Source organism: Otolemur garnettii, unplaced genomic scaffold, assembly GCF_000181295.1.
Source record: "Otolemur garnettii isolate 467f Iridium unplaced genomic scaffold, OtoGar3 scaffold00017, whole genome shotgun sequence".
Taxonomy (NCBI): domain Eukaryota; kingdom Metazoa; phylum Chordata; class Mammalia; order Primates; family Galagidae; genus Otolemur; species Otolemur garnettii.
The window spans coordinates 7,264,801-7,278,744 of record NW_003852412.1 but is presented as its reverse complement, the minus strand read 5'-3'; the positions used below and the strand labels follow the sequence as shown (position 1 = coordinate 7,278,744).

Genomic DNA, 13,944 nt, shown 5'->3' with positions numbered 1-13,944 from the left:
GGTCCGGGCTGGGGATTCGAACCGCCACCTTAGGTGTACGTGGCTGGCGCCTTAGCCGGTTGAGCTATAAGTGCCGAGCCAGTTTTATGTATTCTGTTAATAGTTTTTTAGTTATGAAAGTTTACTTATGATACCTTCTTTTTGCTAAATAATCTAAAAATGGTATATATGTAACTATATAAAAAAGAACAAAAGGATTTAATTCAAGAGCTCGACATAACCATCTCTGGATGATGGGCCAAGTGATCTTTCATTCTGGTTATATGACCTTTCCATTTTTTATTACAATGATCACATATATATTCAGTTAAATTTTTTTTTTTTTGAAAGACAGAGTCTCCCTCTATCCCCGGTATAGAGTGTAGTATTATCATCATAGGTCAATGCAAGCTCAAACTCAAGTGATCCTCTTGCCTCAGCCTCCCAAGGAGCTGGGACTACAGGCTCATGCCACAGCTGGCTAATTTTTCTATTTTTTGTAGAGATAAGGTCTTGCACTTGGTCTGGGTATTAAAAGAAAATCAATATTATATTCATGTCTATAAGCACTAAACCAAAACAAAGACTTTTCACATGTTTTTATTTGCAAACAATGAAAGAATTTATTACATAAACACTCAATTAACTGAATCCATAATAAGCATGAAAACGATTACACTAATAATCGCTCATTCCCCATCCATAAAGCACCGTTTACAACAAAATGAAATCCTTTGAAATGAATAATTCCTAGTATATTTTAATAGGTCATAAAAGTACTTTTAACAAGTTGAACACAAACTCTACTTACCTTCAGATTTTAACTTTGTTAGAACAAAAATCAAGTAGTTGTTAAAATCTGGATATTGATTGAGTTGTTCCAGTTTCTAGAACAAACAGTAGTTAAGGAAACTTCTCTGTGTAATCTAAGGAAAAAAACTAAGCATTTTTTTATTTAAAAAAAAAAATCAAAAATTGCCTTTGTGGTACTTTTAGTCTGTCTTTTAAAAAAAAAAACAAAAAACCAAAGAATAAAGATATACTATTCCAGAAAAGCACTAGTGTATGTTAAACCTCTTAAATCCTTTATGGCCAAAATGTATCAATTTTATTCAAGCCAATATATCAATATAAAGCCAGCATTGTAAGATTAATACACCACAATAACTATAAAATTGTTTTTCTCCAAGATCTAATGTTTCCAGTGACACAAATTTGCAGGTATTTCATTGCTGTTGACAGGCAATAGCAACATATGCCTTTTATTTTTTGAGACAGAGTCTTACCTGGTCATCCTTAGAAGAGTGTGAGTGTCTTGACATGACATCATAGCTCACAGCAACCTCAAACCCTTGGGCTCCAGTGATTCTTTTACCTCAGTCTCCCAAGTAGCTGGGATTTCACTCTGGCTCAGGCTGGTCCTGAACCAGTGAGCTCAGGCAATCCACCTACCTTGGCCTGCCAGAATGCTAGGATTGTAAATGTGAGCCACCGTGCTGGCCAACATGTTTTATTACATCTTTCATTCTTCAAGCTCAAATGTCACCCAATATACTTTCTAATTGTGTTTTACTACAAAGAATAACATGTTTTTACGTGACAGACTTAAATTTCTACTTAAATCCAAGACTCAGACTCTAGGTACACTTTATCAGCTGTTTATCACATACTTAGTACCACAATGTTTAGAAGGCAGAATGTATACTGAACTAGCAAAATGTTATAATCTCTAGTAAAATTTCAAGGTGCAACCAAGAAAAACTCAGATGGTGACTTTTGCTTTAGTGAAAGGCCAAGATTAACAACATGCTATCATATCAAAACATTTTTCATAAATATTTCCTGAAAAGGTTTACCTTCTTAAAACTTGTGCTGCATCTACTTATACTGTAATAACAGTTTTTCAAAAAGTGCTCAAGCCTACACAAAATATTCTTTCTTTAGGAGACATAAACAAGGATACCATTAGGTACTCAGAAAAATATAAAGCAACATATATTTTTAACTAAAATACTGTTTTCCTGTCACAGAACAGGAATTTGTTCTTACTTAAATGACATGCTAAGCCCCAGGCACACAGAATAAACTGTAAATCGAATACTAGCCCAAGCATAATACCCAGCATATAAAAGGTACTTAACAAATATACACTAAAACAAGTAGATACAGTGCTACACAAGAATTACAATGCATGTCTGCTTATTTAAGAAATAAGCAATTATGTTATATAATACCTATGATTTAATTAAATATCAATTTCTATCATTCCTGGAACTGTGACTACACAATTAAGACTAAAACACAACTGCTGTTCTTTCCTCAGTACTCAGCAGTATTCAGTTAAATGACTGAAAAAAAAAAAAAATCCAAGCATATCACCATTATCTCCTTAATTTTTAAACAGGCAGTAGATTAACAAACTGAGTACTTATTTTGTGATCTATTGTGGATTTTAGGTTACAGTGAATGCAATACTTCTTCAAAACCCTTCGGGTCAGTAACATCATTTTTATAGCATTTTAAATTTAAATAAGCTCAAACACGAAAAGAGCTTACGTACCAAATTCTATATAACGTAATTTTGCTGCTTATTGACAATAAAAATCAAAAGACTCCTATGCAAAAAATATTTTCTAAACTGCATTACAATGGCTTAAAAGAACAGAGGTAAAAAGATTATTCATGATCTGGTTAACTTATTTCCTTTACTGGATCTACTAAAAGCTCTCCATTTTTCTATGGTTTAGGGGACCACGAAAAGCATACACAGAAGAGGTTTTCCTTCTTAACCCTTTCTGTCTCTAAAACCGAAGCAAAAAAGACAACTACACCAGCAGTGCAACGAGCCTTGTGCCAAAGCTTTAAAAACAGAATCTCACTTGGGAGCCAGGGCACTCTGCAACAGGTGTTAACACGAACAGCTCAGGGGTGAGGCACTAACAGAGACCCCTTGCCCCCACCTGTAGGTCCTCCGGCACTTCTAGTGCAAGGCCTGGAAAAACCTCCGGTCCAACACAAGGGTAGTTCAAACCCCGCGCCAGCTCCACCCATTTCTGGCCAGTCCGCCGGCGAGCCTAGCCGCTCACACTGAGCCCTCCACCCGGCCTCCCGCTCCGCCCGTCGCCCCCACCTCGCGGGGTGCATTGTGTGGGCCCCGGCCGCTCCCGCCTGCGCCGCTCTCCACCCGCTCCGCAGGTCCGCGGCGGGCGGGGACGTGGCGGCCAGGCCCGCGCACATGTCGCGATCTCGGGCGGCGGCCCGGGAGCCCCCGCCTCCCGCGGGCCGGAAGCCGGCGGCGTGAACCGCACGCGGCGTTGCCCCGAGTCGGGGCAGGAGGGCCGCGTGCGCGGGGCGCGAGGCAGGGGCCGGGAGGCGGCGGGCCTCTCCCGCGGGCGGGCGGGCAGAGAGGAGGGAGGGATCGGAGGGAGGGGGAGGGGCGGCGGGAGCCCCCCGGCCGCCGGGAGCGGGCTCGCAGCGCGGGGCCAGCTGCGCGGGCGGCGGCCTGGCCTCGGAAAGGATACTTGTTGCACAGTTCTCTGGATGGTGGTGTCTGGGGACTGGGACTCCTTCAACAGCTGCAGGATTTGCTGAAGTCCTTGCTCGTCAGGTTTCCACTCATACTCCATCTTGGTTTGCTGCAAATAAAGCCAGACACAGGAAGAGACGGAGCAAATGTTACTCTCCTGTGCACAGGCCCGAGGGCTTCTCGCGCCGAGCAAACCCCTTCTCCCCGCCACAACGACCCCAGCGCTCCCCAGACGCCTCGGACCTGCCTGGAGTGGCCCGAAGGAAGTCTCGGACGGTGAGAGCCGGCGGAACTGCTCGCAGCAGCCCGGCCACCAACGTCTGCTGCTGCCGCCGCGGCCGCCGAGCGCAAGGAGCCGACCAGACTGAGTCACCGCGAATTTGCAATCCGGCCCCAAGATCCGCTCGCGGGAGCCCCCTGGGTCCTAGTGCCACGCAGTTTCTCCAACCTAACCCTACGCTTACTCCGACCAGAATCTAACTAACGTAAGGACTCGTCAAAAGCCAAGCCTTATCAAAACCTCTGTGAAACACCTGAATAGATCTGATTTAGACGTATTAGTTATTTTAGGTAAACATGATGCATTAACAAAAAACGACTGAAATAGGGAAAAGAGACTGATAATTCCTCTGACAGTTCAACAAATAGTGAAGAGCAACAAAGAATGTTTACAATTTGATATTTAAGCAGTAAACAATATTTAGTCAAAAGTAATGACACATTGCAGTCACAACCCACACCTTGAGAACCATTAAACGCAACATTTGCAGAACGTGACTGAAAAAAATTGCATTCTTTCATAAACTTCAACTTTTGAACTATTAACTGAAATAAATTCCATCACGAAATTACTACATTCCACAACTACGGAGTAAAAAAAAAACAAGAACAATCATAGTATAGCAATACAACTGAATGGTATTATATTTTATGCCGAGTAAAATACAAAAAAAAAAAGGATGTAATTTTACAATTGGGTAGTGTTTAATTCTATGGGAATATTTTTACATACTTAATTTTCTTGTTTGATTCTCACAACCTAATGAGGTGTTATTAACATTTGCCCCCATGTGACAACTAAGATTAAAAAAACAAAATTGCGTAAACTACCAGAGTTAATCAGTGAAGACTGGTAGAATACAGGTTTCCTAAGCTACTACGAGTTGCATCTGCTACAGTCAACTGAAACTATTATAGCAATGACAGTTTCATTAAAACTACTTAAAAACAACAAAACTTAAGTATCAAGCATGGCTTATCTGTAAAAAAAACCAAACTGAGTTTGATAAAGAGGAGGATTTTTAATGTCACACACAATGGTTTGACGGCTTAAGGTAGTCTCTTCCTAGTAGAGGTTGAAAAAAAGTACCTGACCTTACTACACCTCTCTAGTTTCATTTCTTTCTTTTAAAAATCTCTTTTCCTCTCTTCTTCACTCTGAATTTCTGATTAATATTTTAACATTTCTGATTTTACTCACTAAGTTTTACTGACTTCCTAAATGACCCAATCCATAAACCCTTCTTACACAGACAAAAAGAACCCTCCCCAAACAAAAACCACCATCATCTGGACATAATCACTGTAGTGTTTAGGTTTTTTTTTTTTTTTTTTTTTGCAGTTTTTGGCTGGGGCTAGGTTTGAACCCACCACCTCCGGTATATGGGGCTGGCGCCCTACTCCTTTGAGACACAGGTGCCACCCGTAAAGTAGTGTTTTTATTCCAGCCTTTATTCTGTATGTTTATAGGCACATTATTATAATGGTGGGATTATACTATTTGTTGTCTGACTTAATATATTAAATATAATAGCATTCAATTTATTGCTATACCCAATTTTTATAAGCTTTTGATACGAAAGACAAAAATATACAAATTATAGGCATAAATTAGATGAATTTTTACAAAGTGAATACAACCAGCTCAGGGATAGAGATCATTACAGGTAGCAAAGTTTCATTTTTGCCCATTCCCAGTCATCAACTCTCCCCCAAAGTTGTCCCTAGTATAGTTTTTAATCACTGTTTCTTCCTTTTCTTTCCTTTTTTTAACTTAAGAAACTTTAAAAAATTACAGAAACTATAATAAATGAAACAACATGGTTATATAAGGTAAGCTAATTCAATCTTACCTCCCTGAGAGAATCAATTTTAACAGTTTAATGTGAATCCTTCTACATTCTATTTTCAAACATATATATGGTTATTTTTTAGGTCATACTCCATACTACACTAACTCTACAAATTTTGTACACACAATATAGCTATCATTCTAAGCCAATACATATAGATTTAACTCACTTTTTTAAAGAGCTGTACATTGGTTTTTAGAATGGATAATTTGTGGGTGGCACCAGTGGTTCAGTGAGTAGGCACCGCCCCATATACCAAGGGTGGTGGGTGGTGGGTTCAAGCCCAGCCCCGGCCAAATTGGAACAAAAAAATAGCAAAGCGTTGTGATGGGTGCCTGTGGTCTCAGCTACTTGGGAGGCTGAGGCAAGAGAATCACCTAAGCCCAAGAGCTGTAGGTTGCTGTGAGCTGTGACACCACAGCACTCTACAGAGGGTGATAAAAGGAGACTCTGTCTCAAAAAAAAAAAAAAGATAATTTGTTTAACCATTTCCTGAGTTGCTTCTACTTTTTTGCTACTACAAACAACAGAGTAAAAAAACTCTTGTACCATTATCTTTACACAACAGTGGCTACCCAGTGGGATTATTAGGCAAAAAAAATGTATATTTAAGAATTTCTATCAGTTATGAACAGATTACTTTCTAGAAAGTTATACAATTTACACTCACCAACAATGTGAATGTTTCCAAATCTACACCACCACATTCTTTTAATTTTTGTGAAGCTAATGAATGATAATTTAATTTCTCCTGATACTAGTGGAGGTAAGGAAGCTAGAAGTCTGAGCTGTACCATATATATCCTACTTGTTAAAGTAACAGTCTACTTATTCCCCTTACTTGTACTTCTGAATAAGAAACTAAAGCCAGGGACCAATAGCAGTCAAATCTGAAAGTTGTCTTCATTATCACATCCATCCTGAGGCTGGCAGCACCATAATACTGGGCCATTATCATGCTTCCTTCTTTATCTCTGCATTCAGATAAATGGGATTCTTTTTCTTTTCAAACAGTTTGGTATTAAGAACATTTAAGTTGATCAACCTATGATGATAAGATAGGTGGTCCTCCACACCTTACCCAAGTTATCTACAAGAAAAGGCTCAAGAAAATTTGATTGCTAACTCCTTGATAAGAGATCTCAGGCCACTTGGAACTTCAGTTTCACATCTTTTTTAAAATTGTGATAAAATATATATACATAAAATTTTAACATTTTAAGTATACAGTTCAGTGGCATTAAGTATATTTTCACTGTTGCACAATCATTACCATGATCCATCTCCAGAACTCCTACCTTAATAGCCATTAAAGTAAGGAAGAATCTCATCCCAGAATAGCCAAACACTGCAGAGTTAATGATACTGTCTGAACTACTTCAAGCTAACCAAGCATATTACGAATGAGGTAGAAATAATTTAAATAGTAAATTATATTTATATTAATTAAATGGAATATTGGGATTAATATTAGATTTTCTCATCAAATTTAAATAATTACTACTTGGGGTATTCTTTTTGCATGTTGAAGACTCAGATCAAAATGGCTTAAAAGGAAGTAGTACTTCAAATTTTTCTCCTTCAGACTACACAAATCATGCCTGATTGGCCCATGATATGCAATGGTGACTGAAAAATAAAAAGGCATTTCAATAAGCCAAAAGAGAGTTATTTGAAAAACTATATAAAAGATGGCATTAGAATATGGAGTGGGCTTGGCTCCTGTGGCTCAAGTGGCTAAGGCGCCAGCCACATACACCTAAGGTGGCAGGTTCGAATCCAGCCTGGGCCCGCTAAACAAGAATGATGGCTGCAACCAAAAAAAATAGCTTGGCGTTGTGGCGGGTGTCTGTGGTCCCAGCTACTTGGGAGGCAGAGGCAGGAGACTCACTTGAGCCCAGGACTTGGAGGCTGCTGTGAGCTGTGATGCCACGGCACTCTACTCAGGGGGACAGCTTGAGGCTCTGTCTCAAAAAAAAAAAATATGAAGTGGCCTGCAAGAGGTGAGTTGCTATGACACCAATTTGGACCTACAGAAGATTAAAGCTTCTCATGAGCTCCAAATTGTTAACTTAAATTTACATAAAAATTTTGAAAGCTTGTTTGGAGGTTCTAGTGGGGGAGCACAGCTACTCCTATATATACCCTTGACCGAAGAATGGTCCTCCTCTTCCACCCAGCATGCAGCTTCGGGAGGGACGCACATGGAATGGTGAGGGAGGAAGGGGACACCCGCCTAGCCAGCCAGATCAGCCAAATCAACCCTGCAGATCAATGGGGTGACAGATGTCGCAGCCGGATTGCCCTCACATCCTACATAAAAATTTTGAATTTGCGACAGTTGAAAACAAAGTGAAGTTAAAAAGAAGCCAAGCTGGTTGAAAGTGTTAAAAAATCTAGCTTCTTCCCTGCTAGATGTGCCGTAAAATAGTTTAAAAGAAGACAGGATGTGTGAACTCAATTGACCTAATTTTGAATTCTAGTTCTTCCCCTTGGTACCTGTGAAAACCTGGGCAAGTTAATCTCTCAACTATAAAATGGGAAAATAGCAACTTCGTATTAGAATTATAGATACCTGGCACACAGTGTATATAACTTGAAAAACAGTAGTTTTATCAATAATAGGTTTAATGGGTTTTTTTTTTTAGCATCTATAAAATAAAATCTAACTTCTTTATATGGAAGAAGGCTCTTCATGATGGTTGATGACCATCTTTAGGGGCAGCTTTATGTATAACTCAACCTCCAACATTATGCTCCAGCCATTGTTCCTGCACTCCTCATACCTCTGAGCTTTTCAATCAGGATTTCCTGTAGGGAATGCCCTCTTTATACTTGACTTTTTAGAGCTACTCACCTTCAGTGAATTTCTAAATATTTATTGAGTCTTTCTTGGCACTATGATTGATACCAGATACTATTTCTCTTCTGTGACATTAATTCAGGATCATCTTACACGATTTAAGGGTTTTTTTTTAATTATAAAGCTGTATTTTATAGCTATTTCCATTCTAGAAATGGTCATATTGTATTATAATTATTTCTAGGGCTGTGTTTGCAATGGATCATGTGTTCATTCACAGCCAAGACAATGTCTTTTTGCCCTCTTTGTCTAGCGAACTCTGATTCAATAAATATTTATTGAATAAATGCTATTGGTGTTGCTATTAATTCAACTAAATAAATGTTAAGTAACTACCAAGCACTCAGTGAGTACTGGAGACTTAAGGATAAGTAAAATACAGTTCATGTCCCATGAAGTTCTCATTTAGTGACAGAGACAGATGTGCTGTCTTTGAATGAAGTATAAGATGAAGTGCAATATAAAAAGAAAAGCAAATATATTTGGCCAGGAAATAGAGAAGCATTTTTCACTCGTCTGGTTCAGAGCTTCACCCCCTAATTTCAATTAAGTTCCAACAAATATTTACGAAGCAATCAGATGTAGCCACCCAAACGTTGAATTACTATGACTGTGAGAAATGTTGCCATCAGTGACATGATTTCCCAAATATGGCAAACAACTCTTGGTGGAGTTCTAAACAAAAGAAGATAATACTGTCCTTCAGTAAAGCACTGGTTTTTATTCCTGGAAAACTTAACATATATTAAAACTCAGCAAAAAGTTTCAGGTGTATATGTAAAACTGAGTTAGGTTCCAGGCTCTGAAAACAATAAACAGATTTTCCCACCACTGTGAAACTGACATGTCATACAGGACTAGGACAATTCTTCATGATGAATATCCAGTACCTTTCAGCCTTACCCAGTAAGTGATAAGAGCACACATCCCAGTCACTAGGTTATCCCCAGAGAGCAGTACTGATTGCATCAGTGGAGAATGTCTATGGTAGGAAAAAGAAAAGGGGCTAGGAGGACATTATGTTAGTCCAGTTCGGAGGTCAGAAAAAGACCTCTTGGAGGAAATAACACTTCATCTTAGATCTAACAGGAATTGCCAGAAAACAAGTGTTAAGTAAAGGCAGAGGCTAGGAGGGCCTCATAGATTGTTAGGAAGTTTGGACTTCATTCTAAGGATAATATAAATTTTGTGAAGGGAGTTTTACTTTACCTTATTTTATTTATTCATTCATTTATTTTATTATTTTGAGACAGAGTCTCACTTTGCTGCCTATGGGGTCACAGCTCATAGCAACCTCAAACTCCTGGGCATAAACAATTCTCTTGCCTCAACCTTTCGAGTAGATGGGATTACAAGCATCAGCCATAACGCTCAGCTATTTTTCAGAGACAGAGCCTCACTTTTGCTCAGGCTGGTCTTGAAATCCTGAGCTCAGGTGATCCACCTGCCTCGGCCTCCCAAGTGCTGGGTTTACAGGCATGAGTCACCGTGCCTGGCCTGTGAACAGAGTTTCAAACTGATAAAAGACATGATTAAATATAAATCTGGAAAAGGCGTAATTCTCCTAGGCAGCAAAAATGGTGGAGAGGCTCATTTTCTGCTCTATAACTTCAGTATTTTGTTGATTTTTATTAAAAGTATCATTATTTTTATGATAAAAAATGATTTAAAAAGGTGGTGCTCGTAGCTCAGTGGGTAGGGGGACAGCCACATACACTGAGGCTGGCAGGTTTGAACCTGGCCCAGGCCAGCTAAAACAAGAATGACAACTGCAACAACAACAACAAAAATAGCCAGGCGTTGTGGGCGGGTGCCTGCAGTCCCCAGCTTCTTGGGAGGCTGAGGCAAGAGCATCACTTAAGCCCAAGAGTTTGAGGTTGCTGTGAGCTGTGACACTATGGCACTCTACCCAGGGCGACAGCTTGAGAATGTGTCTCAAAAAAAAAAAAAAGATTTAAAAAACCCATCAGGTCTGGGCTGGTAATCCCAGCATTTTGTGAGGCCAAAGCAAGAGGCCAGGAGTTTGAGACCAGCATGGGCAACACAGTGAGACAGTGTCAAAAATCAAACCAAACCAAACCCTATCGGGCTGCAGTGAGGGCAGGAGGAAGACTTAACTGTCCAATCTGCACATAAAATGTAGCTCTGGTGTGTTAGAGGAAAGGCAATCAAATTTCACTAGAGACCTAAGACACTACCAAAAAATCTGATACTTAAATATTAAAAACTTAAACACATTCAATATTTTGTCAATAATAGTGATAGCTAATATTTTTTGAGTACCAGCCAATGTTCTAAATACACATATGTTAACTAATTTAATCCTTACAACTTCTATGCTATAGTACTAGTAACTACCTTTTATAGATAATTGAGGCACATCAAAGTTTTACTTGCCTAAGGTTACATAGCTTAAAAAATGACAGAGCTATGACTCAAACCTAAAGTCTACTCTCTATGCCTCTGATGTACTTGCCATTCCCCTAGAAACATCAATCTCTACAAACTGGGAAACTAATCATAAATGAAACCATTTGTATACTAAAGAAATAACATAACTTGATACCTTTGTGTGATGTTAAAAGAGAAAAGTAAAAATCAAAATTCAGTCATAGAAATTATAGATTTTAAAAGTATATATGTAGTCTAAATATATGTGAGATATATAATATTTATTATATACATAACATATATAATAAAATGAGATATTTCAATAGTATTGAGTAAATTAGTTAAAAACATTCCAAATCTAACCTTTGCAACATCCCTTTACTGTAAGTACCAAGTATTATTTTCATCTGACAAGCAGATAAATCAAAACACAGCTTAAGAAATTTGCTGAATCATTTGCTGAATACAAATCAGATAGGTAACATGCCCAGGAATTGTCTCTTATACTGTTTTTTTATAAAAAGACACTACGATGAGCAAAGAAGAAAAAATATACAGAGATAGCCAAAGATCTAAAAAGAGCATGCTATTTAAAGGACATAATTATTTAATAAAACTTTTATAAGTTATTGAACAAAGTTCAGGTATGAACAGAAAGAAGGAAGTCTAAAAGCTGAGCTGATAACTTTTAAAAAATGAGTTTCTTTAAAATGTCAAAGAATCAAAATGTCGGGAAGGTGTTAAATTATAGCTATCAGTAGAATACAAAAGTCCATTAAGAAATTCTATAAAGCAGTCAGAGGTTACAGAACAAGAAAGTGGAGAAAAATCAAAACTATCTGTTGAGCCTGTATTAGTTAAGGAAATATGCTCACTGAGATCAGAAGGACAGGGATCACAATTTATGTTACACAGTGCAAGGCACATAGGTTTTAAGGCTTGTTTGCTTGACTGATTAAGGTAAACTATCTAGTTCACTACTTAAAAAAATGAGGCTAAGAAGTTAAAATCTTAGGCTCAGTGCCCATGACTCAGTGAGCAGGGTTCTGGCCACATACACCCAGGCTGGTGGGTTCAAACCCAGCCTGGGCCTGCTAAACAACGACAACTACAACCAAAATATAGCCAGGCATTGTGGCAGGCACCTATAGTCCCAGCTACTTGGGAGGCTGAGGCAAGAGAATCACTGAAGCCCAAGACTATGAGATTGCTGTGAGCTGTGACTCCATAGCACTTTACCAAGGGTGATAATAGTGAGACTCTGTCTCAAAAAAAAAACCCAAAAAATTGTGTCCTACCCCCAAGAAGTAGGCTATACATCATAATTCCCCTTTTTCTTCCCCTCTCCCTCATTATCCTACCCCCTACCATATCTTAGATCATTACTGCCTTCATATTAGAATTGAGTACGTTGGATTCATGCTTCTCCATTCTTGTGATGCTTTACTAAGATGGAGACTTTACATCTTTTCTACTAACATGAATTGAGTTGAAACAAATTTTTTTTTAAAGTCTACTATCAAAGAGAGCGAGTGATAAGAAGGGAAAGCTTGGGGTGGTGCTGTGGCTCAAAGGAGTAGGGTGCTGGCCCCATATGCCAGAGGTGGCAGGTTCAAACCCAGCCCTGGCCAAAATAAAATACGGTAAATAAAAGAGAGAAGCTTGATTTAAAAAAAAAAAAAAAAAAAAAGAAGAAGGGAAAGCTTTATCCCAAAATCCAACCCAATCTATAACCAGGCAATTCCCATACGTCAATTAACAGTCATGACAGCACTAAGGCAGGATTAATTTTATATTAAGTGAGGTTCAGCAAGGTTAAATAGCATACCCAGCTATTATGTGGCAAAGTAGGCATTCAAAACCAAAACTGTTTGATTCCAAAGTTTGGACTGTGCCTACTAATAACAGCAACCCAGTTAACGTTAATGCGAGTTTCCAGGTGCCAGTTAGTATGCTAAATTCTTTAAACTCATGATCTCATTTAATGCCCTGAGCTTGTAGTATTATTACCTCCATTTTATAGAAGAACAGACTTAAGAGAACTTAAGCAATGTGTCCAAGATTATACAGACAGTAATGAATAAAGCCGGGCTTCAAACCCATATGCACCCAACTCCAGAGCCTGTGCACTGAACCATTCGGCTATGTTATTCTCATATTCTGCCATCTCCATGAACAAGTCATTAGCTCCTAACAGAACTCAATACTAGGTAGATTATGACTGCTTTGGGTATATACTTTTTTCTTTCCCTTTTGACTCCACGCAGCACCAAGAACCCAATAGCTCTTGAGCGTCTACTTTCATCTGTTCCATCATTTCAGATGTGGTAAGCGCACCTTGCCTTTCAGAGTCCAAACTTCCCACTTTTAACCAAAACATAAGGCTGATAAGTCCAGATAAATTAACACTTTCCCTTTCCCTATATTTCACTTTTGGTCAGATCACTGTCACCCTCAAAACACCAGCTCTCTGTTAAGTTCTACAACAGATTTAACCTTCATGGCTGGTCTCACTCTCCATGTATGTTTATGCAACTTCAATCACTGGTTCTCAATCCTGACCACAGATTATAATTACTGAGAACTACCAGTTGAGAACCCCTATGTTAAGTCAGTAAGTCTGCTCCTGGCAATTTCCATTTTTTCTTATTCTAATGAACTGCAGTGTCTAGCAGGAAATAACAGAAAATAGTGCATGGTGGCACACACCTGTAGTCCAGTTACTCAGGCTGAAGTGGGAGGATTACTTGAGCCCAGGAGCTGGAGGCTGCAGTGAATGATGATCACATCACTGCAATCCGGCCTCAAGAAAAAAAGGAAGAAAGGGATGGAGGGAAGGAGAAGGAAAGGAGCAAGGGAGCAAGGGAGGAAGGGAGGAAAGGAGGGAGGGAAAGAGAGAGGGAGGAACTATAGAAAATAGGAAAAAGAGAAACAGAAAGCAGATTGCACTAATAGGAAAATATCACTAATCACCGGAAAGCCTTTGATAAAAACCAAAAGAACATACTGCTTAAAGTCACATAATAACATGTATTACTTTTTTTTTTTTTTTT

At 38.9% G+C, this 13,944-nt stretch overlaps 1 protein-coding gene across 3 annotated transcripts in view; it reads right to left on the bottom strand.

Annotated features, from left to right (window-relative positions):
• Nucleotides 1-13,944, bottom strand: part of TNPO1 (transportin 1) — a 100,823-nt gene that overhangs the window by 56,419 nt on the left and 30,460 nt on the right. For 2 of the 3 annotated variants that reach the window (XM_023510865.1, XM_023510866.1), the window contains exons 2-3: nucleotides 3,501-3,614; nucleotides 791-866 (exon numbers count right to left, since the gene is read on the bottom strand). In XM_023510865.1, the coding sequence (XP_023366633.1) occupies nucleotides 791-866; nucleotides 3,501-3,614 (190 nt within the window). Of the gene's footprint in view, nucleotides 1-790; nucleotides 867-3,500; nucleotides 3,615-3,748; nucleotides 4,156-13,944 lie in introns of those variants that run through there. The other variant, XM_012802778.2, reaches the window with a different exon arrangement.